Source organism: Bos grunniens, chromosome 4 (genome assembly GCF_055505025.1).
Source record: "Bos grunniens cultivar Pamir isolate PY7600 chromosome 4, Bosgru_T2T1.0, whole genome shotgun sequence".
NCBI lineage: Eukaryota > Metazoa > Chordata > Mammalia > Artiodactyla > Bovidae > Bos > Bos grunniens.
In genome coordinates this window covers 23,685,001-23,711,242 of record NC_141168.1, presented here as the reverse complement: position 1 = coordinate 23,711,242, position 26,242 = coordinate 23,685,001, and the positions used below count along the sequence as shown (strand labels likewise).

The 26,242-nt window shown below is 41.0% G+C and overlaps 1 protein-coding gene across 2 annotated transcripts in view; it reads right to left on the bottom strand.

The window, feature by feature from the left end:
• CHCHD3 (coiled-coil-helix-coiled-coil-helix domain containing 3) overlaps nt 1-26,242 on the bottom strand; it is a 293,301-nt gene that overhangs the window by 48,310 nt on the left and 218,749 nt on the right. For both annotated transcript variants that reach the window (XM_086395587.1, XM_086395588.1), the window contains one exon: nt 11,589-11,659. In XM_086395587.1, the coding sequence (XP_086251713.1) occupies nt 11,589-11,659 (71 nt within the window). The remainder of the gene's footprint in view (nt 1-11,588; nt 11,660-26,242) is intronic.

Sequence of the window (26,242 nt, the reverse complement as noted above, 5' to 3'; positions counted from 1 at the left end):
TGAGAATTGGTGGTGGACAGGCAGGTCTGGTGTGCTGTGGTTCAATGGGGTCACGAAGAGTTGGACATGACTGAGCAACTGAACTGAAAGTGAAAAGGACTTACTGTATATGTATAGCACAGAGAATTCTACTCAATAGTTTGTAATGGCCTATATGTGAAAAGAATCTGTTAAAAAAGTGGACATATGTTTATAAATAACTGATTCACTTTGCTGTAGAACAGGAACACTGTAAATCAACTATACCCAATAAATTTTTTTAAAGTAAAAGAAAATAATAATAAGGGGGGAAACTTATTTTTAAGAAAACAAAGCAAGATTTACTCCTATAGCTATAGAGATCAAATATACTGAACGAACAGCCCTGACTTTGAGATAAAGTATTCAAATTCTAGTAAGCAAATATGATTATGGATAAGATCAGAAATCACAAGTTTTTTAAAACTGTGATTAAACTTAGGAAACTTATTTTACTTAGGACAAATTACTGTTAGAAGTAGCGTATTCCCAGTATTTTGGACATTTTTTCCCCTGATTAAAATTAGGAAATTTAGGATATTTTAAGAATAATTAACATAAAAAATTCACTGACCTAGGTGTTCACATTGCAGCAAAAATTATAAATACACCTATAACTACTACCCAGAAAACGAATCCTCAGTATCTCAGGAAGTTCACATGGGTCTGTTTTCAGTCAAGTCCCCTTCTATCCCCATCAACTACTTGCTGATTTCTATCAGTATAGACCAATCTTTCCTTTTTTTTGAACTTCACATAAATGGAATCACATAATGAATAATGTCTTATGTCTGGCTTCTTTTTGCTTAACATGTTCCTGAGATTCATCTATGTTGTTATATGAATTAATGGTTTGCTTTTTTTTAAAAACTGCTGAACAGTATTCTACTGTATGAATATACCACAACTTTTTTAATCCAGTCCTTCACTGGTGACCATATGAGTGGTTTCTAATTTTTGACAAGTATGAATAAACCTGATATAAACGGATATACAAATCTTTCTGGAGATGTATATTTTCTTTCTCTCTCATATATGCATGGTCAGTTGTGTCCGAGTCTTTGTGACCCCATGGACTGTAGCCCATCAGGCTCCTCTGTCCACGGAATTCTCCAGGCAAGAATATTGGAGTCAGTTGCCATTTCCTCCTCCAGGGGATTTTCCTGACCCAGGGATCGAACCCGAGTCTCCAATGTCTCCTGCATTGGCAGGCGGATTCTTTAACACTGAGAGTATTTTCTTTGCTCTTGGGTAAATACCTAGACCTGGAATTTCTAGGTCATGGACCAAATGAATGTTTAAATTTATAAGAAACTGTCAAGCTTCTTCCAAAGTGACTTTGCTCTTTTATACCCCCTACCAGCAAAGCAGGAAAACTCTGGTTTCTTTACATCCTTTCAGACACTTAGTACTGTCAATCTTTTTGATTTTTACCATTCCAGTGGTTTTAATTTGCAATTCCCTGATAACTAATGATGTTATTAGCACTTCTCATGTGCTAATTGGCCATTCTTATATCTTCCTTTGAAGAGTCTGTTCAAGTCTTTTGCTTATTTTTAGTATTCTCAAAATGGTGTCTTAAGATGAGCAGAACATTTTAATGAATAAAGTCCAAATTTATCAACTTTTGTATTTAGTTTGCTTACATGTTAAGAAAAACTGCAAAGAGCCAGAAATAGGAATCCTTGATAGACTGACACCCAGAGAGATGATCTGGACATTATACATTCAAATAAACAATAGGAAGGCCCGTTCAATGATGAGTACCCTGGTTTCAATGTTAACACCATGGTTTTACCCTAGATACAGTGAGTGGGCAACCCTAGGTTAATTATCTGGTTTAGAGCAGGAAGGGCTGATAGCGCTTGGAATAGGCTTCCCAAACCAGGGACTGATGAAACACAAGCAGATACCACCATATGGCTGAGCCTATACAGATTGCCAGAGACCATCCTGACAGCTATTACTTTTATGCATAGATAACTTCTTTGATGTAATTTTTAACCACACTTAAGGCTCTAGATGGTTAAACTTTGAAAATTTGACACAAGGCAAGAACTGAAAATCTACCTCCTACAAGTCTTCCTGTGCGTGGCCGGTCAGTCAGACAGTAATTAACTCTAATTGGCCCCCCTACAAGCTTCTCTGCTTTCTACCTGTAGCGGAGTGGCACTCAAAAAGCAAAATAACTATTTCTCAGCTTTGAAAACATCAAAGTAAAATTTTTAAAAATTATTTCCAAATGGATCCTTTAAAAAGTAAATGAACTCTTGCTGCAATCAGCAACAGGAAAAAACTTAGTAATCCCAGTTAGAAATACCTTTAGGAAACTATGAGCTGTGTAGCTAATTACTCAAATAAGCAAGGATCAATAATTCTAAAATATCGTGCATCTCAGAATATAAAATGTTCTCATTTAAATATTATGATACAAAGAAAGAAACAAGCTATCATTTTGGTAGAATCTTCATTTATCTAACTAACAGTGCGCAATTAATATTTCATATAACCATGTAGAGTAACACTAGATTCTTAATGGATTGTATTGATTAAAGCAGAAAGTTCAATGCTAATGTTCCTGTAGGGGAAAAACAAAATGATTCGTTATCTCATGCAGAACAAATCATGAATTCAGGAGCTTGTGACCACTAACCTAAGGGCCGAAACAAGACTGGTTTTGATAATTTCCATGCAACACATAAATGGACTGTATTAAAGGAAAAAAGATTCCTAGAGTAACCCAAACAAGCCCCAGTTGCCACTGCTGAGGCCTGGAAGAGAATTCCAGGTCACGGATCGAAGGCAGGATGTGGCCAACCTGGTTCCACCGGCTTGTAGCACTGCTTGAGGTTCCTTCACACACACTGTTGAAATGATAAGGGGGTTTCCACTGTGACCCTCTAGACCTGGAGACCTACTGCCCATGTTCATGAAACGGCTGCAGTTTCTATTGTTTTGTGAAATAGGTAATACCATCTTAGGGCTTACACCCCTGTCCTGCCCTTTTACTCCTATATTTCATCTTCTAGTACTATATTCATCCACTTTGCCACCCTGCCCTGTCCCCTTCTGCAGACGCTTCTGGACTGAGTGGAAAGCTGTGAGGAACGGTCAACAGTCTGCTTTGTTTTTCAAAGTGGCTGTACCAGTCTGCATCCCCACCAGCAGCACGCGTATAGGGGGCGGCGGTATCCCTTTTCTCAGCAATCTCTCCAGAATCTGGTATTTGAACATTTTGATAATGGCCATTCTGGCTGGTGTGAGGAAGTGCCTCACGGAGGTTTGGATTTGCATTTCTCTGATGGCTGGCCCTGCTGAGCGTCTTTTCATGTGCCTGGTAGCCTTCTGGGCGTCTGCTTTGGAGAGGTGTCCGTCTGGGTCTTCTGCCCATCCTGAGTTGAGACTGGGCTGCATGAGCTGTTTGTGTGTTTTGGAGATTGAGCCCTTATTGGCTGCATCATTTGCGAGTGTCTCCTCCCAGTCTGAGGGGTGTCTTTTCACTTTGCTTGTGGTTCCCTTTGCTGTGCAGGGCCTTGTGAGTTTGGGTTCCATTTGTTTCTGTTTGCTTTTGTTTCTATTGCCTGGGGAACTGACCTAGGAAAGCACTGTTAATTTATGCCGTAGGCTGTTTTGCCTGTGCTCTCTCTTCCAGGAGTTTTATGGTGTCATGTCTCAACAAAAACAACAAACAACCCTATACTTCTAAATGGGCAATTATAATTAAATGTATGCAGAACTGATGCAGGTGGAAACCTAACTCCCAAGTGGTGTTAGTGTTTCTTGGCATTTAATATTCCGTTACCTTAGAGAATTAAGCATGTAGACTAAGGATAGAGCTCCCACTTGAAGAAGAAACTAACTAGCTAACTAGACAGATGTGATTAGGAGGGATCCAATCCTAAAGGAGGGGAGAAGGCCTTAATCACCTAGTTTCCTTAGAAATCTAAGCAATTCTACAAGCTCATCGTAAGAAGTATAGTCAAACACTGGTGTGTTCCAAAGCAGGTCTCACTTTCCTTGGAACTAGTCTGCTATTTTGGGGTATGTGGGGGAAGAGAATGACACAGCTTCTTGAGGTGGCCAGCTCCTCTCCTCACATCCCCGGATGAAGGACAGAAGGGGCTGCCATACCCATGGTAGGCGGTGTCTTAGATCGAAGTAAAATAGCTACTTAGGTCCATTTTTTAGATGAGGATCAATAATAACTTTTTTTTTTCTTTTTCAACTTTAAAACCTTCTCAGCTTGAATGCCCTAAAGAGAATGGCAGTTAAAATTTACATTTTAGAGATGGAAAACACAAGACAAAGATATAATAAATAACCAGCCTGAGGAGTGAGGTGTTCCAGGTAATCAAGACTACGTTTCAGCCAAGTGGGTATTTGCTATCAGACAAACTCTAGTGGGAACGTGAAACACTGTGGAAGATGACAGAGGTGAGTTGATGTTTAAAAAAACAAGAACAACACACAACGCTATACTTCTAACTAGGCAATTATAGCCAGGTGTACATACAAGGAGTACAGGTATATTTACTTTTTCTAGAATTTAACCTCTTCCGTTGCTAAGTCTCCTACAAAATAATCAAGGCATTGCTTGACTCTAAGGATCGTAGGGAATAAAATGTCACCACTGCAGCTGCTGTATTTCCTGTTCACAGCCCTTCAAATTTAAAAAAAAAAAGGAGGGGGGTGAAGGCCCAATACAAATGTGGAATTTAATTAGTTAGTAAAAGCCCCAATCCTTGCCCGAAGTCTTGTTCTTCCTGTAATATTGCATTCTTCTCTTCTTGTGTAAACTTTTCATTATGGAGGAGACATCTTTATAATACAGTAACTCTAGTTATATTGTAACTGCTGGTAACATAACTCCTGCATTGGAAGAGCCAGCATGTTCAAGTAATGTTGTTTTAATACAATTTGTGTTCAGCAGAAAACCAAGTTGACTTGGTCATTTAGAATTTGATCAATGTGAATTAGTGTCTTACTGAGATAAACCATTTGATCATTTAGAAATTGATCAATGAGAATCAGAGGTAAAACATTTATCATGTACATGTGGTATATCAGAGCCATTCACGCAGCACAAAAGTAGGTTATAAGCAGACATCAATAAGTGTTAGAGATGATGTGCAGCGAAACTGTCAGCTGCAGACACAGATACATGCCTGACAGTATATAATTTTAATCCTTTTGATAAGGCAAGTTCCTCAATGAGGCAGCTGGCATCACTGAAAAATTATAGGAGTTCAACTTTCGGAAAAATGGGAAGAGGCACAGCGATGCTAAATATCTCAAACTTTGGAAATAGGCTTTAATTAAAAGTTTAAGCAGAATGTAAGCAACATAAATTTCCTCGGTGAAACTTTTAGAAGAGCTCTAAGACTATTAATCAGAGTAAACTGTATCCCCACAGTACAATTAGTCCTATTAATCTAATACTTCCAAACTCAAGTCACATTGACATTCAAGCCCACTGGCTTATGCATCGAACAGAATTATAAATTTGCCAGTCAAAATCTTATTTAATTATTTTACAGCCAATTAAGCAGGATCTTTAAACACTTGCTTAAAACTGTCCATAATCCCATGTGTAATTACAGAGAACACGAGAAACACCTGCTGATACCACGGGCATGTCATCCTCAGCTTCACTAACTCATTCGTAGTGTAGCTATTAAAATCACACATCCCAAAGAGAAACTAAACAGCATGGCCAAAGTGAAACCCTAATAAAACCAAGGACATTTTAAAGTGAAAAGAATTTTACGTTGATGCAAACATTTGACTATATAATACTTTAAAAAGCCATTTTATCTGGAACAGTTTTTGCAAAGCATTCTGCAGAATCACCTAAACTCCTTCCACGGGGTAACTAATCTTTTAATACGTTACAAGGATAACCCAGGCTTCTTCCATGAGCCTAAATTTATAAGTCAGGTTTGAACAACTTCGTTCAAGGATAAAAGTGAAAACCCTTGCTAACGCCTGGCACACAAAGGAGCATTACCAGCATTCACATCCGACCGCACAGAATCACACTCCTTTACGAGTGCTTCATCCTTCAAAGACACTGAAGCCAAGCTAAAAAGTTACACCTCTAATGAGATCAGTCCAGAAGTATTTTCAATAGATCTATGTCACTTGCCATATACGTTGTTATGGAAGGTAGAAGTGGCCAGTCCATTATCTAAAGGAAAACATGGGACGGAAAGATCAGTCATCTCTGAAATGTTTGTTTGCTATTACGTTGTCTTCCCAAGGTTTACACTGCCTTTACGATATCTCACATTGCTTTGATATTGCTCTACACATTTGTTTCATGTTTCTGTATTTTAAAAACAACTTGTGTGTACATAACACTGTGGTAACGTTTCCTCTCTGTAGGTGTGGTATATTGACAACAAGCCACTGAAGGCAACTGGATTCTGATGCTGACCTAACACAGAGCCCTGCAGCACCGTCTGCACACTCCTGATTCTGTCTGTCCATCCTGAGAGCTCTGACACAGCGCGTACTGGGCTGTCCCGTCTTAAGCGCTTTACATGCCGTCTCCCGGCTGGACTATGAACTTCCCATGGCTATGATCTCTCTCTAATGCTCTTTTGGGAGTTCTTTGTTTTTTTCTAAAAACAAATACAGAAACCTCCACAAGTTCCTACAGTGTGTTTGTTCTTTTGTTATTTTTAAAAAATTTTTCTGGCCCCGCCCCATGGCATGTGGGGATCTTAGTTCCCAGACTACGGATGGAGACTGTGCTGCCTAAAGTGGAGGTGCAGAGTCTTAGCCACTGGACCGCCAGGGAAGTCCCCGGGAGGTTTTAACATCATCTCGATTGTGTCTGGAACTAGATATAGAAATTTCTCCAATGGTGCAGAGTTTTACAACATGAGTTGGATATAACAATATATAATAAAAAGAAAAAAAAATATAAGTTAATTAAGCAATTTACTTTGTGCTAGACCTGTCTGTGCTAATAAGCACTATCAATATAACAATTAATATAATATTTTGCTTAATTATCTATAAGGTAGACTACAAGGATTAATACTGAACATAATTTTCATTAACAGAACTACAACATGGTATTACTGCCAGAAAACTAACCCAGAACTAACACCATAATTTGCTCTATTTAACAGATAATAACAAAGGGTGATAAAGGTGGTAAGGGGTACTTACAATGACCATTTCAGCTGAGCTGAAAAGGTGTATCTTTAGAATAGAAGCTAGATATAGGGGTGTGTGTGTGTGTGTGTGTGTGTGTGTGTGTATACACATCAGTGAGTTTACCCAGTGATTTCAGTTTTATAGCTAATTTTAAAGCTTTTTTGGGGGGGGGGAGTTCTTGCATGAAAGTAAACACACATTCTTGATCCCAAATTACTTGATTTCCATTGAAAAAATGATAAATAATTTTTAATAACTTCATGTTTATTAGGGATGCAATTATCTCACCACAGTAGCACTCACTCTGGATTTTTTTGGAAGCTTTGGGTTATTAAAATTCTGTCTTCCACCTGCTCTCCTATGATGAGCTTCTAAGTTTCATGCCGGTAAGACCCACCTGTCTCCTTCATGGCTATATACTGAGAACACAGCTGAGGGCAGGTTTCATAGAAGCACTATGAATGAATGATGTGCTAATAAAACAAAGTGGGGAGAGTGGGGAGTGGGATTCCATTGGCTCTAAAGTGTTTTCATGGTTTGCTGCCATACTATACAGTGAGGGACTGAAGTGTGAGTTAACATTTAAGCATCCCTAAGACAATTCCATCAGCTGTCCTGAAGGATGCACCAGTGTACTGGTATTCGTCACATGTGGCCCCAAATGCTCTGAGCGTTCATTATTCTTTCTCTTTACTGTGGTTTTGTATGGAGCCCTCCACCCCCATCAGGCGTGTAACAGTGCCCTTGAAATTGCATTTTAAGAAGCTTCCATCTCGTGTAATGAAGGTGTACCCAAAAGAATCCTTCCATCAGATAAAATTAACGAAACCCTCCTCAAAGTCCTCCAGGGTGTGCTGTCTAGGAGGGTCAGCTGAGTCCAGCTCTGCAATGGAAAGGATACAGTACACTGTCCTGCCAAAGACTGCGGACATCATGATTCTCTGAGGTCCCCAAGGTTCTGAGGAGAAACACAATTCCACTGAGGAATCTCTGTGCCCTCAAAGGTGGTAAACATCTCATGCTGCTGAAGCACTATCATTTCCTTGGCATGAAGCTGCCAATCAAAATACCGTATTCTAGGAGTTCAGCCTAGCAGGAAGTGGCTGAAAAACACGACATAAAGAAAACCACTTTCTGAAGAGCCAGCTCCGGACGTTCCTGAATTTTTGTTTGCACTGGAGTTGGCCAAACCACAAAGTCTGAGGGCAGGGTCCGCAAGACTATCCTAACTTCTGGTATCAACTGCAAGTTCAAGGGGGTTCCCAAACTACCCTAAGCTTTGAAAATTCGATAAAAGGATTCACAGAACTCACTAAAGCTATGAAACTCAGAACTATGGCTCATTATGGGAAGTGCTACAGAGAGTCAGCCAGAAGAAGAGAAACACAGGACAAAGTCTGAGAGGGTTCCCAATGCAAAGTTCCCACTGCCTCCAGGAGGGACAGCCCTCCTGGTATCAGTGTATGTGACAAATGTAGAGCAGCATCAGCTAGAGCTGCTCACCCCATCTCCATGTCCAGAGTTTCACTGGGGCCTCGTCGCATAAGCTGGCCTGACTGCTCATGTGGCTGACTTCAGTCTTTGGCACTGGGCTGATACCACATGGCCTAAGGGGTCCGTTATGAATAAGAAGACATTTCTTTCACTTGGGAAATTCCAAGGATTTAGAGATTACTCCCAGAAGCTGAGTACAAGGGCCACAGTTTGCTCTGGGGAAGGTTAAACTGTCTACTACGTCGGATGAGAGTAGGAGCTGATCAAGAACACCACCTTCTAAAGATAAAAGAGGATGATGCTGTTGCTGCTGCTGCTGCTAAGTCGCATCAGTCGTGTCCGACCCTGTGCGACCCCATAGCTGTTGAGGCTCTGCTTAAAACCAAGTCCACCCTACAGATCCACGCCATTGTGGAGAAGGTCAGTCGTCACGACTTCCCTCTGTGCTCCACGCAGGCTCTCATTCTGCAGTAGGCCAGTCCAGGCCGGATTATATGCTTTCCAGGGCCATGACATGGCAGCTGGGTGTGGCTTCAGAAGAGAGAGTCTTTTCATCTAAAATCAGACTTGTTTGTGAAATTCAGCTTCCGCCAATCTTCTTTCCAACATACTAAGTTCATATTTCTGTTTCTCCTTTATCCCTTCTATCCAAGTGTTTGCTGTGGGCTGAAATGCATCTCCCCCAAAATTTGTGTGTTGAAATCCTAATGCCTGGTGCTTTAGAGAGTGAATGTGGACAGAGGATTTTTTAAAGAGGTAAGGTGAAATGAAATCATCATCAGGGTAGATCCTAATCCAATGTGATTTATAAGAGGAGATGAGGACACAGATGGAGAGAGGGAAGACCATGTAAAGAGAGTCATGTGTAAGCCAAGAAGAAAAGCCCCTGGAGAAACCAACCCTGCTTACATCTTGACCCTGAACTTCCAGACTCCCCAACTGTGAGAAAATCAACTTTTGTCGTTTAAGCCACTCAGTCTGTGGCAGCCCTAGCAAACCAGTACACCAATTAATCACTAATTCACATCTAATCTCTCAGTGACTTTTGCATCCATCTTTTTTCTTTCACTTGCCAGAGACTTCTCATCTGGTATTTCTGGCTTTTTATTTTTCTTTTCCATGCCTCCAATCAAACCTCGCATTAACTGTCAGTTTATTATTACTAAAGGACCACAGAACTCAGAGTACTCACCTGGCCAAACATCTTGCAATGTGTGTGTAACTTGTGTGTGTGTGCGCTCAATTGTGTCCAGCTCTTTGTAACCCCATGGACTGTAGCTTGCCAGGCTCCTCTGTCCATGAGATTTCTCAATCAGGAATACTGGAGTGAGTTGCCATTTCCTCCTCCAGGGGATCTTCCTGACCGAGGGACTCAACTTGAGTCTCTTGTGTCTCCTGCCTTGGCAGGTGGATGCCCTACTGCTGCACCACCTGGAAGACTATGACTTCCGGCTAAATGAAGATCAGCTTCTTAGTTCAGCAGGTAATGAAAGCCCCTACAAGCTTTTCCACCTTACCTTGCACTAGTCTCCCTGCAACAAACCACTGATCTTAACTAGTTTGTCAGCCACCAACTCCGGGGCATGGTTTTCCTTTTGAACACCTTTCCCTCCTGACTACTCGATACTCTTCTTCAAGCCTCAACTAAAATGCCATCTTCTTTATGACTTCATAGATCATCCTGGTCAGAATGGATCTCCTTTGATTTATCTTAAATTTTACTTATTTGTATAGCTTCAACCTTACAAAGAAGACAGATCCGGGGTGCCAAGTGAAAGGTTCTCACAGTACAGAGACGAAAGGCTTGAAAAACACTGCTTTGCCATTCGTGGGAAAGATAAAAACCCAACTTTAAGAATACATATGGAGAGTGTCTTTGAAAATCAAAATCTATCCAATTCTATATCTACATTCTGAAGATAGCACATTAACCTTTAAGAGTGAGATTTATGGCTCATTTTTAGAAGGTCTTTCCTGTCTGCTCCTAAAGAGATAATTTCACTAAGGAAGACTGGAGGGTTCTATCTATTTAAATATACCTTAAATCATACTTTTTCTAAAAAATATTTTAAATCAACATTAAAATAACACCAATATCCATTACCACACAAATTACACTACAGCAGAAAGTAATAACATTCTACCCTAGGGTTTAATCATTTTATCAAATGCTTATAAACATGCCAAGGAAGGAGGTCAGAGCCTAATACAATCTTTTGACTAAACCTGTCACAACACCTTTCTGTGCTTCACTAATTTGCACATGTGCGACTAACAGTGGTTACACAGCAGAAGTATCTATACACTCAGGAAAATTCTGAATGTTTTCTTACCTAATGTGAGTACTGAAAGCAAAGGGAAAGCACAGGGCTATGGGTCAGGGACACTCTGATCCATCAATTACAGAACACTCATTTAATCATCCCAAGGATTAATACAGGGAGCAATTTAACATCACCTTCATAATCAAGGGCAAGGGAAAGTTCTGTGATTTAAATGTTTTCAAGGTACACGTAAAGCAATAAAAACAGCTTAAATGGGAGAAAGACAGATACCCAAATTTGGACATCTCCATCATTTTATTATATGAAAGTAAATGATCTCTGTGTTTCTACTGTTAGAGGCAACAATTTAACATCCCCTTCATAATCAGGGGTATCCTACTAAAATCATATTCCAAATGAAAACACCACCACCATTGCTTTCAAGTTCGCCAGAGTTCATAAAATGGAGTTGCAACATACTTTCATCAGAGGCCTATCCCTTGCACTGGAATTCCATGATAGCAATATTGGTCCAAACACACTTCCAAGTATTCCAGAGGGCTAATGTACGTGCCAAAGAGTGGTAAAGGCGTGCTTTCGTCTTGTCGGGAAGGGTACATAAGGATAATACTATTAAAGACTTACTTGAACTTTGCTTCCACCTCCTCAGCAGCTTTCTGGTATTGCTCGGTGGTAACTTTGTAGAACTCTGAGCTCTGTGGATAAAGAGATAGCAGAGTTTTCACTACTCAAGAGGACAACATGTGCGCAAGACTTACGATTTCAAAAACTACATAAAATCTTGTGTCTGCCGCTCCAGCAGAAGGAGGAAGATTTCTTGCATGGTGACAGGAATACTTAAAACAACATGTAAGATTATATACTTAATAATGGTATCATTGTTGGCATACACATTGTAATCACAGACTAAACATTCATGTAAGTCATCAATATTTGAACCTTCTGAAAAAATTCCTAACGTAGTTCTGAAAGACTATTTTGATCTCCCGTATTTGGAATCTACCACTGCAAGACCAAAGAGCACTTGAGATGAAATGTGAAATTCACACACCATATTTTCCTATCATTCCAGTGTTCCACCTAGGATATTAAAGGATCATTTCTTTTTACACTGTATATTTGTCCTCAAGATGGATTCTTTACCAAGTACAATTTGTTCTATCATCTCCATACGACCACAAGAGCATCAACATTTATAACAAATTAATCAGTAAGAACAAGGGGGCAGATTTAGGTAATTTTTATTAAAAAATGTTTCCACTATTACATGAATGAACACATAAGCAATATAAATCAAGTTGTAAGAGCCAAGTAATGCCTTTCCTGGGGCAGCAATATTAAAAACGATCCATTCTGACTAGCTACTGTGAAACCTGTCTTACTGCAGGGGGTGGCCTAAATGACCCGATGAGCCTTCAGACTCCATGAAATATCCTGCAAAATGCATTGCGGTACAAAAGAACACAATGCAATGCAGTGGTCTATTGTGTCCCTTCGTTCTCTATTCACTCAGGTTTCACATGCATGACTTGGGGTGGTTTATTTTTTAATACATCATTGTTGGTTGGTGAGAAAATGAAAGTGAAATCCTCTTCACACCCAGTGACCCCTTTGCATTTAACAATCTGGGTTGCCCAATGACAGTCACATCCAGGTTTGCTGGATGTAGATAAAATCAATAGGTATGTGATTAGACAGCCGGCTCAGGATGGCTGGAGCAATGGACAGGTCACCATTTGAGATGATGAATGGCTCTCTATCAACCTAGAGTCCCCGACGATGCTAACATTTACTATAATCTTATTTGGGCTGCGATTTATCTTTCTTGCACCTGATCAATAAAGATGAACAGAACAGTTGTAAGGATCGATTGTAATTTTTTATCATTTTCAAGCACGAGGTGCATTTCTGACATGAAGACAATATTCTAAGTGTACTGCTTCTGCCTTTTTAAACACTGCAATGTGAGTGATCAACTGCACCAGTCTATACGCTGAGAGGTTTTAATTCTTCTACAGGTCTCGAGCTATCAAAAAGTCATTTGTCTCCTCAGATTATTTTAACTTTCGGTTGTGTCACGCTTTCCTATCAGTTCCACTTACAAGGCTTTGCTTTCCTTTAGAACACATACTAGTCAGGACATGCTCTTTCGTAAGGTTTGGTTTCAGCTTTTCTCAGAACCCTTCTAACAAAGAGGGCAGTAAAAAGGCAGTTAGAAAGAGCCACTAACAGTGATGAGGGACTCCCTGCATCACTATGGGGAACGGTCAGATTGGCATCATGTTACTGAACCAAGTATTCAAATGCCAGCAAAATAAAAATGTCTTAATATTTTTGCTTAGTGTATGCAATGAAACTGGCATCTCTGGACAGAGCCAGGAAAGATCTGGTTTCTGGTTCTGTTTAGGGTCCCTGAGCAAACAACCTCTGCCGGCTTCCAATCCAGTGCTCCTTCCTCACCGTAAAATATGGACAATACTAGCACAACTTATCTCTGCCAAAGCTGCTGTAGAAATCAAGTAAGGTGGGCAAGAGAGCTATAAAACCTTCTCTGTGTTTTCATGGAGCAAGACGAACATTCAAATAAAAGAATTTTAGAGACAAAGAACTAATTTGGGCAATTCCATTCTGGGCACACATACAAAATGATCAACATTAAATATTAACTTTCTAACAAAAATGATACACAAAAGCAAGAGTTCTGCCATAATATAAACTAGCAAACTCCCTCCTGCTTTGTAACGCCAAAGTGCAGATTAAATTGCTAATTTTGTCAAACTTTCTCCTTCAAAGTTAAATATACACAAACACACATGCGCACACACGTGCACACACCACACACACACACACACACACACCCCTGTACCTGTGTTGCCTGCAGACCTAGCGCATGATTTCTTGAAGTTTTAAGCTGATTTATGCTCCACATTTCAAACTCAGTGACCAGTTTCTGACACTGCATAAATCTAACAAGAAAAGTCCCCAAGACACAACACCATACAACAACTAAGAAAATAAACACAAATATGCCCAACATCTGTTTGTAGACCATGTTTAATTCATTAAGTATTTACTTGTTCAGTCAACAAAATGAAATTCTTATTTTTCCAATAATGTCCATCTCGGAGAATGAGATCCTCAAGAAGCCATCTCCCAGCTATCTACCTGCTATAGGAGAAAAGAAAAAGAAGTGTACTGAAAGGTCGCAAACGCTGAGCTAAAAGCGGTGGGCAGTGTTACTGGAGTTCAGAAAACGTAGAGATCTCTTTTGACCTGAGGAAATACTTCTTAAAATGAATAACCATGCTGAAAACAAAACCCCAAACCAAAAATGCTCCCAATATGTCTGCCCGCTGGAGAAAAGACAAATATGTATTGTGTATTCATAAGTTGGAAATCTATACAGTGATGAAAAAGAATGAATCAGACATAAAGTGGGGCCAAAAAAGCAAGTTGTAGATATGATACAGCACAATGCAATTTATGTCAGTTTGGAAAAGGGCAAAACACTGAAATAGGACTGGCAAACAGTAAGCTCTATTGATTAACTGTAAGTGGTGGCAGTTATGTGTGGGTGGTAAATGAGGAACAGAGGGGCAGAATGTCATAAAAGAATGCAATGCGGGGGACTTCACTGCACTGTCATATTTTTAAAAGTTGGGGGGTGGGTACATAGCCAGTTGTTACGTTGGTCATAAATATTTTATAATACACACAAAAATTGTGTTACTCCCCCTCACTCCCCAAAGGAGCTAATCAACCACAAATGACTCAGTAGAGCTAAAATATAAAAAATACGTGTGGGGGATACATGCTGAAGAGAGTGGCTGAATGCTAAGCTATTGCAGAGTGTTGATACATTACAAAATAAAAGTTCTTTTTTCTCCAGCTCTGTCTTATGTAATCATTTCAGACTTATAGAAGGGGGCAAAAACAGAAGAAGGTTCCTGCATATACTTCACTCAGCGTACCCTCATGTCCACACCTTAGATGATCACAGCACAATTGTGAAAACTGGTAAGTAACAATGCTACAGCATAGAGACTTGCGGCATCTGAATTAGACTTTATTTCTCACAGGATCTAGCCCCGGATCCTATGTTGCATGTAGTTGTCACAGCTTTCTTGTCTCCTCTAATCTGTGACAGTTCCTCAGTCTTGCTTTGCCTTTGATGACCTCAACACCCCCAAAGAACACTGGTCAGATGTTTTGTATAATGGCATGCAGTTTGGGCCTGTTGGATGTTTCTTATGGTTGGATGGACACTATCCAACGTTATAGGGAAGGATACCACAGCAGTGATGTGCCCATCTCCATGCATTGCATCCAGGGTTACATTACATTAATAGATCTTTTTACTGGTGCTTGATCTCGACTTCTTGATTGAGGTGGTGCCTAAGAGTTTCTCCATAGTAAAGCTCCTGTTTTTCCTGCTGTAATCAATATCTTACAGGAGACTGATTGACATTATGTAAATACTATGCTTCATCTTAAACTTTTGCCATCAATTGTTTTTGTTTTTCCCAACCATTGTCTGCAGCAAGGATTTTTGTGGTGTTCTAATGATGTGTCAATCCTAAAGGAAATCAGTAATGAAAACTCATTGGAAGGACTGATGCTAAAGCTGAAGCTCCAATACTTTGGCCACCTGATGGTAAGAACTGACTCACTGCAAAATACCCTGATGCTGGCAAAGATTGAAAGCAGAAGGAGAAGGGGAAAACAGAGGATGAGATGGTTGGATGGCATCACCGACTCGATGGACATGAGTTTGCGCAAGCTCCGGGAGCTGGTGATGGACAGGGAAGCCTGGGGTGCTGCAGTCCACGGGGTCACAAAGAGTCGGACATGACTGAGCAACTGAACTGAACAGAATGATGTGTTAATTTTTAAATGACATTATTGCATATTTAGACCTCACTGATATAATAATCTTCAATTACTCTCTTACTCAATAGTGAAAACAGTATCCTCACAGAAAAAGCCTTAAAAAAAAATCTTCAAAGGGTAGGGAGCTCTTCTCAGAAAGCATAAATTCCCTACAACCTGGTTATGAAACAAGGGACAGGAGTAAACAAGGAACTATGTGAGGGTTGGGGGGAGGATCAGACCTGAGTCAGGAAGAGCGTGCTCTCCACCCCTATTCACTGTGAATAAATGAGAGGGCCCAGCCTCCTGCCAACACAGGCCAGTCCTTATCACTGTAAAGAGGTGACCACTCACTGTTGGGAGAATGAGCCAAATGGGCTTATGCAAGGATTGTGAAAAAGGGAGAAGGGGCCAATGAGTGGTTTCAGATGTCCCTTTCAGGGGATGTCTGAGCTCCAGATGCAGGTTTTCCCAAGGACAGGAATTGGGGCGCCATCCTATTTTGTGAGCCCTTGGGGAGAGGAATAGGGACCACTGGTTTCAGAGCCATCTTCGGAGCTTGTGAAACCGCAGACCTCCCTGGTCACACCCTGAATCTCTGGGGATGGGGTGCAGAGGCTGCAAGCTTTGCAAGCATCTCAAGTGATTCTGAGCACACACCAACTCGGGACACTACTGGGTTTCTAGAACAATGAAAGGAAAATGAAAAATGCACTACTCGGTGTGCCATTCAAAGTGAAAAATAAATCAGTGTTTTGGAAGAATTATAGCAAAACTACTTCCCACAACTGAACATTTTTTTTTGGGGGGGTGGCTGCACTGCATGTGGTATCTTAGCTCCCCAACCAGGGATAGAAGCCATGCCCTCTGCAGGGAAAGCACACAGAATCTTAACCACCAGAGTCTCGACCCCCAGAGAAGTCCCAACAGAACTAGAACGTTTACAAAGGTGCCGCGAAACAGGGATGCTGCTAGGCCCATCCACAAGCCACTGATGGATCTGAAACTGCCCGAGAGCTCTGCCTCATGGCCTCCCCCGCCACAGCGCTCCTCCTCTGAACTGTACTCACCAGCAGTACAAGCGCCATAATATTCAGGTGGGCTGCTTTTGTTATCTATGTTGTCTTCAGATGGCCCCAGGTCGTATCTGCAGCTCTTTTTTGTTTACTCTGTAAACTACTGTCACTTTGTCATCCTGATAACTCAGTTTGTTGCTATGTGGCTAACCAACCCTACTGTCTGGAGTAGTACGTACTTACATCAATTGTATTTTAGTCTGATCACTTTCTATAATAGCCAAATTTTAAGTGGTCAGTGCTTCTAGTAAGTCAAAGCCACTTTCCTATTTCCAAAGAAATGTAAATGCACACTTATGTACATGGATATGGCCCTGCACAAAGCAATTATACGTGTATGCATACAGACAATTACACACACACGCACCCTCCACACACTGCTGTACTGTGTGTAAGTCCTCATACTATATAAGGTATCAAAGAAACAGCCTCGTGAGATGACCCTGTAAGGAGACCCCCAAAAAAGAAGCACAGAGAGGTGCCTGTGACCTGATCACTGCTTTGGACATGGCCACACTGTTCCATACCTGTGAGGTCCTTACAACCTAAAATTTAAAAATTCTGCATTCATATTCACTCTGCATAGTTTGCTGCTCCATCCATGATAGGAAAAATACTTGATGTGATTTGTCCAGTGGTGAGCATATTAAAAAGCAGAGACATTACTTTGCCAACAAAGGTCTGTCTAGTCAAGGGAGGCTATGGTTTTTCCAGTGGTCATGTATGGATGTGAGAGTTGGACTGTGAAGAAAGCTGAGCACCGAAGAATTGATGCCTTTGAACTGTGGTGTTGGAGACGACTCTTGAGAGTCCCTTGGACTGCAAGGAGATCCAACCAGTCCATTCTGAAGGAGATCAGTCCTGGGTGTTCATTGGAAGGACTGATGCTAAAGCTGCAACTCTAATACTTTGGCCACCTCATGCGAAGAGTTGACTCACTGCAAAAGACCCTGATGCTGGGAGGGATTGGGCGCAGGAGGAGAAGGGGACGACAGACGATGAGATGGCTGGATGGCATCAGTGACTCGATGGACATGAGTTTGAGTGAACTCTGGGAGTTGGTGATGGACAGGGAGGCCTGGCGTGCTGCGATTCATGGGGTCTCAAAGAGCTGGACATGACTGAATGACTGAACTGAATTGGACTGACCTTCAAAACATGAATTCTTATTTGATACAAGACTAAAACATGTTTTCCACCAAGATTCTCTTTGAGAAGGTAGATCTTATAAATTCAAAGTAGAATGACAGTATCTTTCAGATGTTTCAGCACTATCAAAACCCTGATAAAGGTTTGTATTTTGGGGGTCTAGGGTAAGTGAACGGAGTTGGGAGGAGGTGAGCTGTCTCCAAATACAATCATTTGGGATCTGGGGTTCTGCCACCTGTATTGGAGGACAAGGCATTACTGGATCACTGGAAACAAAAGGCATTTTCATTTTCTATATCAAAACATCTTCCAGTCTCAGGCACCAGGGACCAGTTACTAAATACAGAGGCAATAAACCAAGTTAGGAGATGGAATGCTCCACTGAACATAACTCTTAAAATGTTTCATTTAAAACACATGAATATGCCGTCCATGGCACACTGCACGTAAGATTCTTAACAGAATAGTGAGAAGAGCACACACTTTGGAGACAGACTGACAAGTCATGGCTCCACGGCTATGGAATATAACTCAAGAGCTGTCTCCCATCTGTGAAATGGGGAGGGTAATAATAAAGACCACCAGGACCCTTGGGGGATTAAAGATGATAAGTCATACAAAGCTCTCTGAAGATTCTGCTCTATACTCCATAATAACCTGAATGGGAAAAGAATTTGAAAAAATAAACAGATATATATATAACTTCATCACTTGCTATACACCTGAAACTAACACACACATTGTCAATAATCAACTATATTTCAATATAAAACAAAGAATTTAATAAAAAAATAGGAACAGTTCAGGCCGTGAGAGAAAGAACTTCTGTGAGTGGCCTTGACATTTTTCTTCAACATTCTTTTTTCAAAAAAAGCAAAATCTAGCAAAAAATAAAATACATACATAAAATTAAAGCCTACAAATAATAAATGCCTGAGAGTATGAAGAAAAAGGAACCCTCTCTACACTGTGGGTCGGAATGTAAATTGTTGAAGCCACTATGGAGAACAGTATGGAGGTTCCTTAAAAAACTAAAAATAGAGCTAACATACAATCCAGTAACCCCCCTCCTAGGCATAAATTGAGAGAAAACACTTATTTGAAAAGATACATTCAACCCAACGATCACAGCAGCACTGTTTACAAGAGCCAAAACACAGAAGCACCCTCTCAGGTGGCTCTAGTGGTAAAGAACCCACCTGCCAATTCAGGAGACTTAAGAGATGCGGGTTCAATCCCTGGGTCAGGAAGATGCCCTGGAGGTGGAAATGGCCACCCACTCCAGTATTCTTGCCCGGAGAATCCCATGGACAGATGAGCCTGGCGGGCTACAGTCCACGTGGTTGCAAAGAGCCGGACACAACTGAGTGACTTAGCACGAACAGAAGCAACCTAAATGTCCGTCAACAGATGAATGGATAAAGAAGATGTAAGGAAGGGGGTGTGTGTGTGTGTGTGTGCGCTTTCCAGTTTGTGCTAGTAGTAAAGAACCCACCTGCCAATGCAGGAGACCTAAGAGATACAGGTTTGATCACTGGGTTGGGAACATGCCCTGGGGGAAGGCATGGTAACGCATTCCAGTGTTCTTGTCTGGAGAATCCCATGGACAGAGAAGCCTGGCGGGCTACAGAGAGTCAGACATGACTGAGGTGACTTAGCATGTGTATATAGATATATATAAATGGACTGTTACTCAGCCACAAAAAGGAATGAAATAATAGCATTTGTAGCAACACCGACGGACCTAGAGATTATTAAGTGAAGTAAGTCAGAGAAAGACAAACATCACACGATATCACTTACATATGGAAACTTTTTAAAAAGTGATACAAATGAACTTACTGATATTTCCAAAGCAGAAACAGACTCACACAAAGAACACTTAAGTTTATCAAAAGGGGTAATGGGGGAGGGGAAGAAACATAAATTAGGAACTTGGGATTAACATATACACACTACTATATGGTAGCTGACACTATCACTTTTTATTAAGAGCTAATGAAAAGGAGCATGCTATTATCTTGAATCTTAAAAATTTGAGATAAATCCTTTATTGTTCACCTCCCCCCTGCTTCCTCAGAGCCCTGTGGCAGATTGCAAACTGCAGACTCTTTTCTACATTCATGTCCTTTAGTGACACTTTCTAGCCTCCCTCATCATGAAAGGGTGAAATCTATTTTTCTACCACTCAATCTGAGCTGTGCTTGTGACCTGCTCTGGCCAACAGAATGTGACAGAAGTGATGAAGTGCCAGTTCCCAACCCAAGACTCGCTCTTGGAACCCTGCCCAGATGTCACATCAACAAGCCCAAGCTAGACTGCTGGCAAGGAGTTTTTCCAGTAGTCATGTACGGATGTGACAGTCGGCCCATGGAAAAGGGCTGAGTGCGGAAGAATTGATGCTGTTGAACTGTGGTGTTGGAAAAGACTCTCGAGAGTCTCTTGGACTGCAGGCAGACCAAACCAGTGAATCCTAAAGGAAATCAACCCTGAATATTCACTAGAAGGACTGATGCTGAAGCTGGGGCTCCAATACTTTGGCCACCTGATGGGAAGAGCTGGACTCTTTGGAAAAGACCCTGATTCTAAGTAAGATTGAAGGCAGGTAGAGAAGGGGACGACAGAGGATGAGATGGTTAGGTAGTATCACTGACTCAACGGACATGAACTTGAGCAAACTCTGGGAGGCAGTGGAGGACAGGGAAGACTGGTGTGCCGCAGTCCATGGGGTCGCAAAGAGTCAGACTCAACTTAGTTACTGAATAGCAACACCAGTCTGCTGGAGAAGGAAAGATTACAAGTCTTCCCCACTGAGTCCATCATAGACCAGCCAAACTGCAGCCAACTCAGCAAGAGTGAGCCTGGACAAGCTGAAAAGACTTGCCCAGCTGATAGCAGCCCAAACTGTGACAAACATGTAGAATCAGGAGGTAAATAAACGGTGATTGCTCGGAGTCACAAAGATTCCTCTGTGTTCTCACAGCATCACAGACTTTGATCAAAGCACCTGCCACCATGTACCAACAATATATGTTCACCTGTTGTCTTTCCAGTTAGCCCACAAGGTCCCCGAAAGCAGGAATCTTGTCCCATTTATCATTATACTTAGAGCACTCAGTTTACACGACACACACAACTTACTAAAATAATGTTAAGAGTGATCTATTCATCCTAAAGTGAATTCCAACTTCTGCTCCTATTTAAAACAGAATGGGATAGAGACAGGTCTAAAATGAACATCAGAACACGGAGAACGTGCACTACTACATTTATTACGTACCTCCTACAAACTGACCAGCACTTCAGTGTGCTCTGCTATGTAAAAGGGAAATAAATATTGCTAAGGATTGTGTTCAATTGCAATATCAGTACAATAATAGTTTAAGCTACAGATAGTAGCTTGAGCGAGTAAGGATGTCATTTTTCTCATGCAATAAGAAGTTCAGATGTTAGAAACCCACGGCTGATGCAAGTGCCAAGGACACCGTGAAGTATTCCTTTCCCAGCCACCCTGACCACTTGGCTTTTGTCCCCAGGGTCTCAAGATGGCTATCACACCTCCAGTGAGCATGCCCAGGTTCTGAGGAAGGTTACAAGGGAAGAGAAGGCCTCACCAGAGACTCCCACTTACATCTCTTTGGCCAGAATTATACATCATGCACAACCTTGGCTGCGAAAGCAGCTGGGAAATTAAGTAATTTTGTTTTCTCACTTCTGGAGTAAAGAAAGAGAAGGGAGGCGTTTGGAATTGGTGTTTATTGAGCCAATTTATCATACCTGCCACAGACAGCTGAAGGAACAGCACAAAACCATGAGCAAAACAGTGCGGTGGATCTTCAGATACAAGTATTCTAATAGTTCTTTTCCGTCTCCCTGCGAGTTCTATTTTGGGGTATCAGGGGATTTACCCATTTGGCATTCTGATGCCCAAAGTTTTTAGCCAGTTGTAAGAAGGAAACGGCAATCAACAAGCGTGGGCATCATCCCCGCGTGTGGGCTGGCTGTGGCCCAAGTTTCTGAATGTGTGAGATGCTGCCATTTTCCATTTGCAAAGTTTCCCTTTGGAAGTGTATTTTAAAATGCATGTGCAGACACACATTATTGCTAGACTCGAAAAGCATCTTTTCAAGTTCTAAATTCAATCAAAAGAAAACATGCACATAGTATATTCTTATAATATTTTCTCAGGTTCAGAAACTTATTTCGGTTCTATTATCACTAACATGATCATTATCTGTATCATATGAGAAAAGACCAAATCAAAATGGTCACAAGAAAAATCTGTTAACTAGCTCTTGTCAGTTCTTTTATAAAATGTTACACAACACTGCATGCTGAGATGCAATTTAAATTCTGGTGATCTGACACAGTTTCTCAGAGGAGACGGACACTCCTGCACACCGTCCATTCAGATGGGTGGCGACTCTGATTATTTAGAAGAGTGGATGAGAGATGGAACGAGTCTGACCTTGGATGTGAGCAGACTGACTGCAAGTGTGGGTCTCCTCTTTTTAATCTGGTCTATAATTATCACCACCAACTGTTGGTCTCCATCCCTCTTGTATCCACCCAAACACAAGGATTACTCTATCTGGCTAGCTAGTTCAAACAAACGTCTAGTGTTTACACAAACCAACAGAAGCCTTCCTACTGACAATGTCAATAAGAGCATTCCTACTGTTAAGTAGATGGACTCAGAACTGACTTATTTACAGTTTGTTATTAACACTCAACCAGGAACTGTTATAATCTGTAATCAGCTGGCTGCAGGTAACTATACTTCCCCTAATATGAAAGTTAAGCATCTGGGGGCAAATGCAGTACGGCTATAATTCCTGGCCCAGAAGCCCTGAGACAGTCATTTACTGTCCAGTCATATGCTGTAACTATACTCTAGAAAGAGTTCATGCTTCCTCAACCATCCTGTCTTTCTACAGAATTATATAGGATCACAGAGACTGACTGACCTCCACCACAACAATTTTAAGAGCTATAGAATTTTTTTTGTTTTAATCACTGTCTAAAACAACTTCAGTTGATCAAGTGGTTTCGGTATTTCTCCCGACAAACCTTCTATAAGGCAGCCTGCTGGCAGGTTTGAGTTCTGCCTTCCCTGTGTTCCTGAACAGGCTGAAGTTTTTTTTACAGGTGGGCAGGAGAGCAGAGCAAGGGATCTGACAATTCTTGGTGAGAAAAGTGGCCCTCGAATAGAGTAGTTGGCGTCTTGAAGAACCTTCCACCTCTCAGACCCATGGTCTTGATTCCATTGTTCCGAGACATTCTCCTTTTACTCCTTTCTGTCCCCCGAACCCCCTGGAGCTCAGGTGAATTCTGTCAACAAGACATAGTCTGCAAACTGCCAACACTGGCTCAGATACACAGAATATCAGATTCAGTATTCTGTTTCTAAAAGGCACACCAAGGAATGGTTTGGGTTATTTAAACCGAGTCTCGGTTTTTAACACAAAGACGAGGACCTTATCTTTCAGGATGACTGCATCAGTGGAACAATTTAAGTTCAGAAATTGGCAGAAAGCCTGGCTTCTCCTTGTGGAAGACAGGATTCTCCATCACAATACAACTCCTGCCCACAGGCCCTGGCTCCCTGGCCTAGCCATCAGAACCTAGATCCCCATTAATTTACCTATACAACTACGCACAAACCTGAAGAATGATCATCAAGTAGATGGATTTGAACTTAATCTCTGTTCTTTGAACACTGAGTAATGCTTTGTGTAAGCAATAAACTTACAAGGCTAGGTATTTGTCCTGAGCGTCCCTAAATATTTGCATATAACCATTTGTGTGCATCTACAAGTATATCTTAACTTTTCTCAGCCTTACTTATTTCAAATCCTTATTACTGGTGATCAACAATAAACTACTGATTTACTAAGCAGTTCCTAATGATTCAAGGGCTTTCCAGGTGGTGCTAGTGGTAAAGAACCCGTCTGCTAATGCAGGAGCTATAAGAGATGTGGGTTTGATCCCTGGGTAGTGAAGATCCCCTTGGGGAGGACATGGCCACCCACTCCACTATTGCCTGGAGAATCCTCTGGACAGAAGAGCCTGGTGAGCTACAGTTCTTGGAGACACAAAGATCCGCACACAACTGAAGGGACTTAGCATGCAATGACTCAAAAACCCTATTAAGTTCCATAGCAAAGACAAATGAAGATTCCCTGTGGAATCTTTCCACAGGGAAAAGACTATTAGCAGTAGCTTACGAAAATCTCTCCTTCCTCCTTATATAACTCCATTTGAAGCTAAATATATGGTCAACTCAACTAAAATTTCCAGTTTGCTTCTATTTCGGCTGAGCCATAAGCAGAGTTGTTGCGTGGGACTTCCAGGTAGGCTGCTTAAAGACAGCTGACCTCAGCTGACAGGGAATCTTTTCAGTCATTTTGCCCCTTTTCCTTCTTCTAGTGTGCAGTGTAGATGTGATGGCCAGAGCTCCAGCAGCCACCCTGCAGTGAGCTGACCCTGAAGAGGGAAATTCTGTACTAGGATGCAGGAGCGAAACAGGAAGTGCCTGGGGCTCTGACGACACTGAAGCTACCATTCCAGTCCTGGGACTGCTCACCTCTAGACTTTCATTAAATAAGCGCGGGGGGACCCAAAACAAAAAAACTTCCTAATTTAAGCAATTTCATTTTTATGATAGAGAGGGGCAAATGAATGAGGAATAAATGTTCTTTACACCTTGGTATATTTGCTTTTTGCACGCCTCATGAATAACTGTAATAAAGTCAAGTGCGATGACCCAGTAGGAGCATCTTTTTCCTTTGTGGAATCCTCTGCTTCCACTTGTCAGAAATTTATTTCCTTCTGCGTCTCTCCTTTCCTGACACAGAACAGAATTAAAAATTTTTAAATGATGCTTAACTCTAGCATCAAAGCTTACTATCTCTAAAGAAGCCACATTCCATGGAAACCACACTGTCTCCTGGGCACCCTGGCAAAATTAATACACAGCTTCTGTAATTACCTTTTCATTCCATCTTTGCTATTTCTCATATAAAGAAACAGAGCTTCTTCTGGCATTTCTACTTTTATTCCATGCACTTTAGAAACTTCACTAATTAGAGTCTGAGGGGTTTTTTTTTTTCTTGATTTAGTTTTTTTTTTTTAATTAGAATAGAAATCCTTACATTCATTGACAGCCTTGCAATAATACTCAAGCTATATTAGTTATGCTATTTTATCTCACGCCTCAGTTTTTTCATCTGAGCAACTTCAACATATGTACCAAACACTCATTTGGCATTCCAAGTTTCCTATTATTTGTTCATTTCTTCATTCTACAAATACTGAAGGTCTGTGCCAGAAACTAGGCCAGGAATTTGTAATGTGATGGTGAACAAACAAGATACTTGGCCCTACTTCTATGGAGCTTATTATGGCATACTGGAGAAGAAAGACATAAATTTAAAAATCACACAAATAAATGTATAATTAATAAAGAATCACAGTGCTACCAGACCACATATAGTGTAATCTTTTATTTATTTCTAAGAAGTTGTCTTTCGAATGAGTCTCTAAAGCCCTGATTTCTCTCAAGTACCAAACTACCCTTCATATTCAGTTCTTAAGTCAGTTTGTGCGTTAATTTCCTTTTAATATCACTAGCTTTTCCTGTCAGAATTCAAGCTGCTTATCAGAATTCTTTCTACTTGCAAAATTTTATTCTAATCTCTTTAAAAATAAGGGAGATCTACCACTTTTGCAAAGTGACTGCCTGTCCCTCTCCCACCCACAGCTCCCATTAACCCTGCTTATATGGAGAACTCCCATCTACCTTAACTATACGTTATTCATTTTTCTTGATATTTTTCTTTTATACAACAAGGTCAATAAAAGGTCTGAAATCCGCCTATTGTTTAAAACAATACCTGAAATACAACAGTATCCAGCCTTCTATACTTACCTTTCAGACTTCTTAGTTACACACCTAAGGCCTTTCTGCTCTTGAAACAGCTGGGTGTCTCGCTGCTCTTCTACAGCAGTGAGACAGAGCAAGTTCACAGTCATCCTAAGGGTCATCCCATGATGTCTTGCAAGACCCAGACAGAAACTCGGAAATCACTGTATGCTACCAGCGCAGGAAGCTCTTGTGCTGGAGGGCTGAGGAATGTGACACAGTCATTCTCAAGGTCCACAGCCTTACCTGTGTAGGGCTCA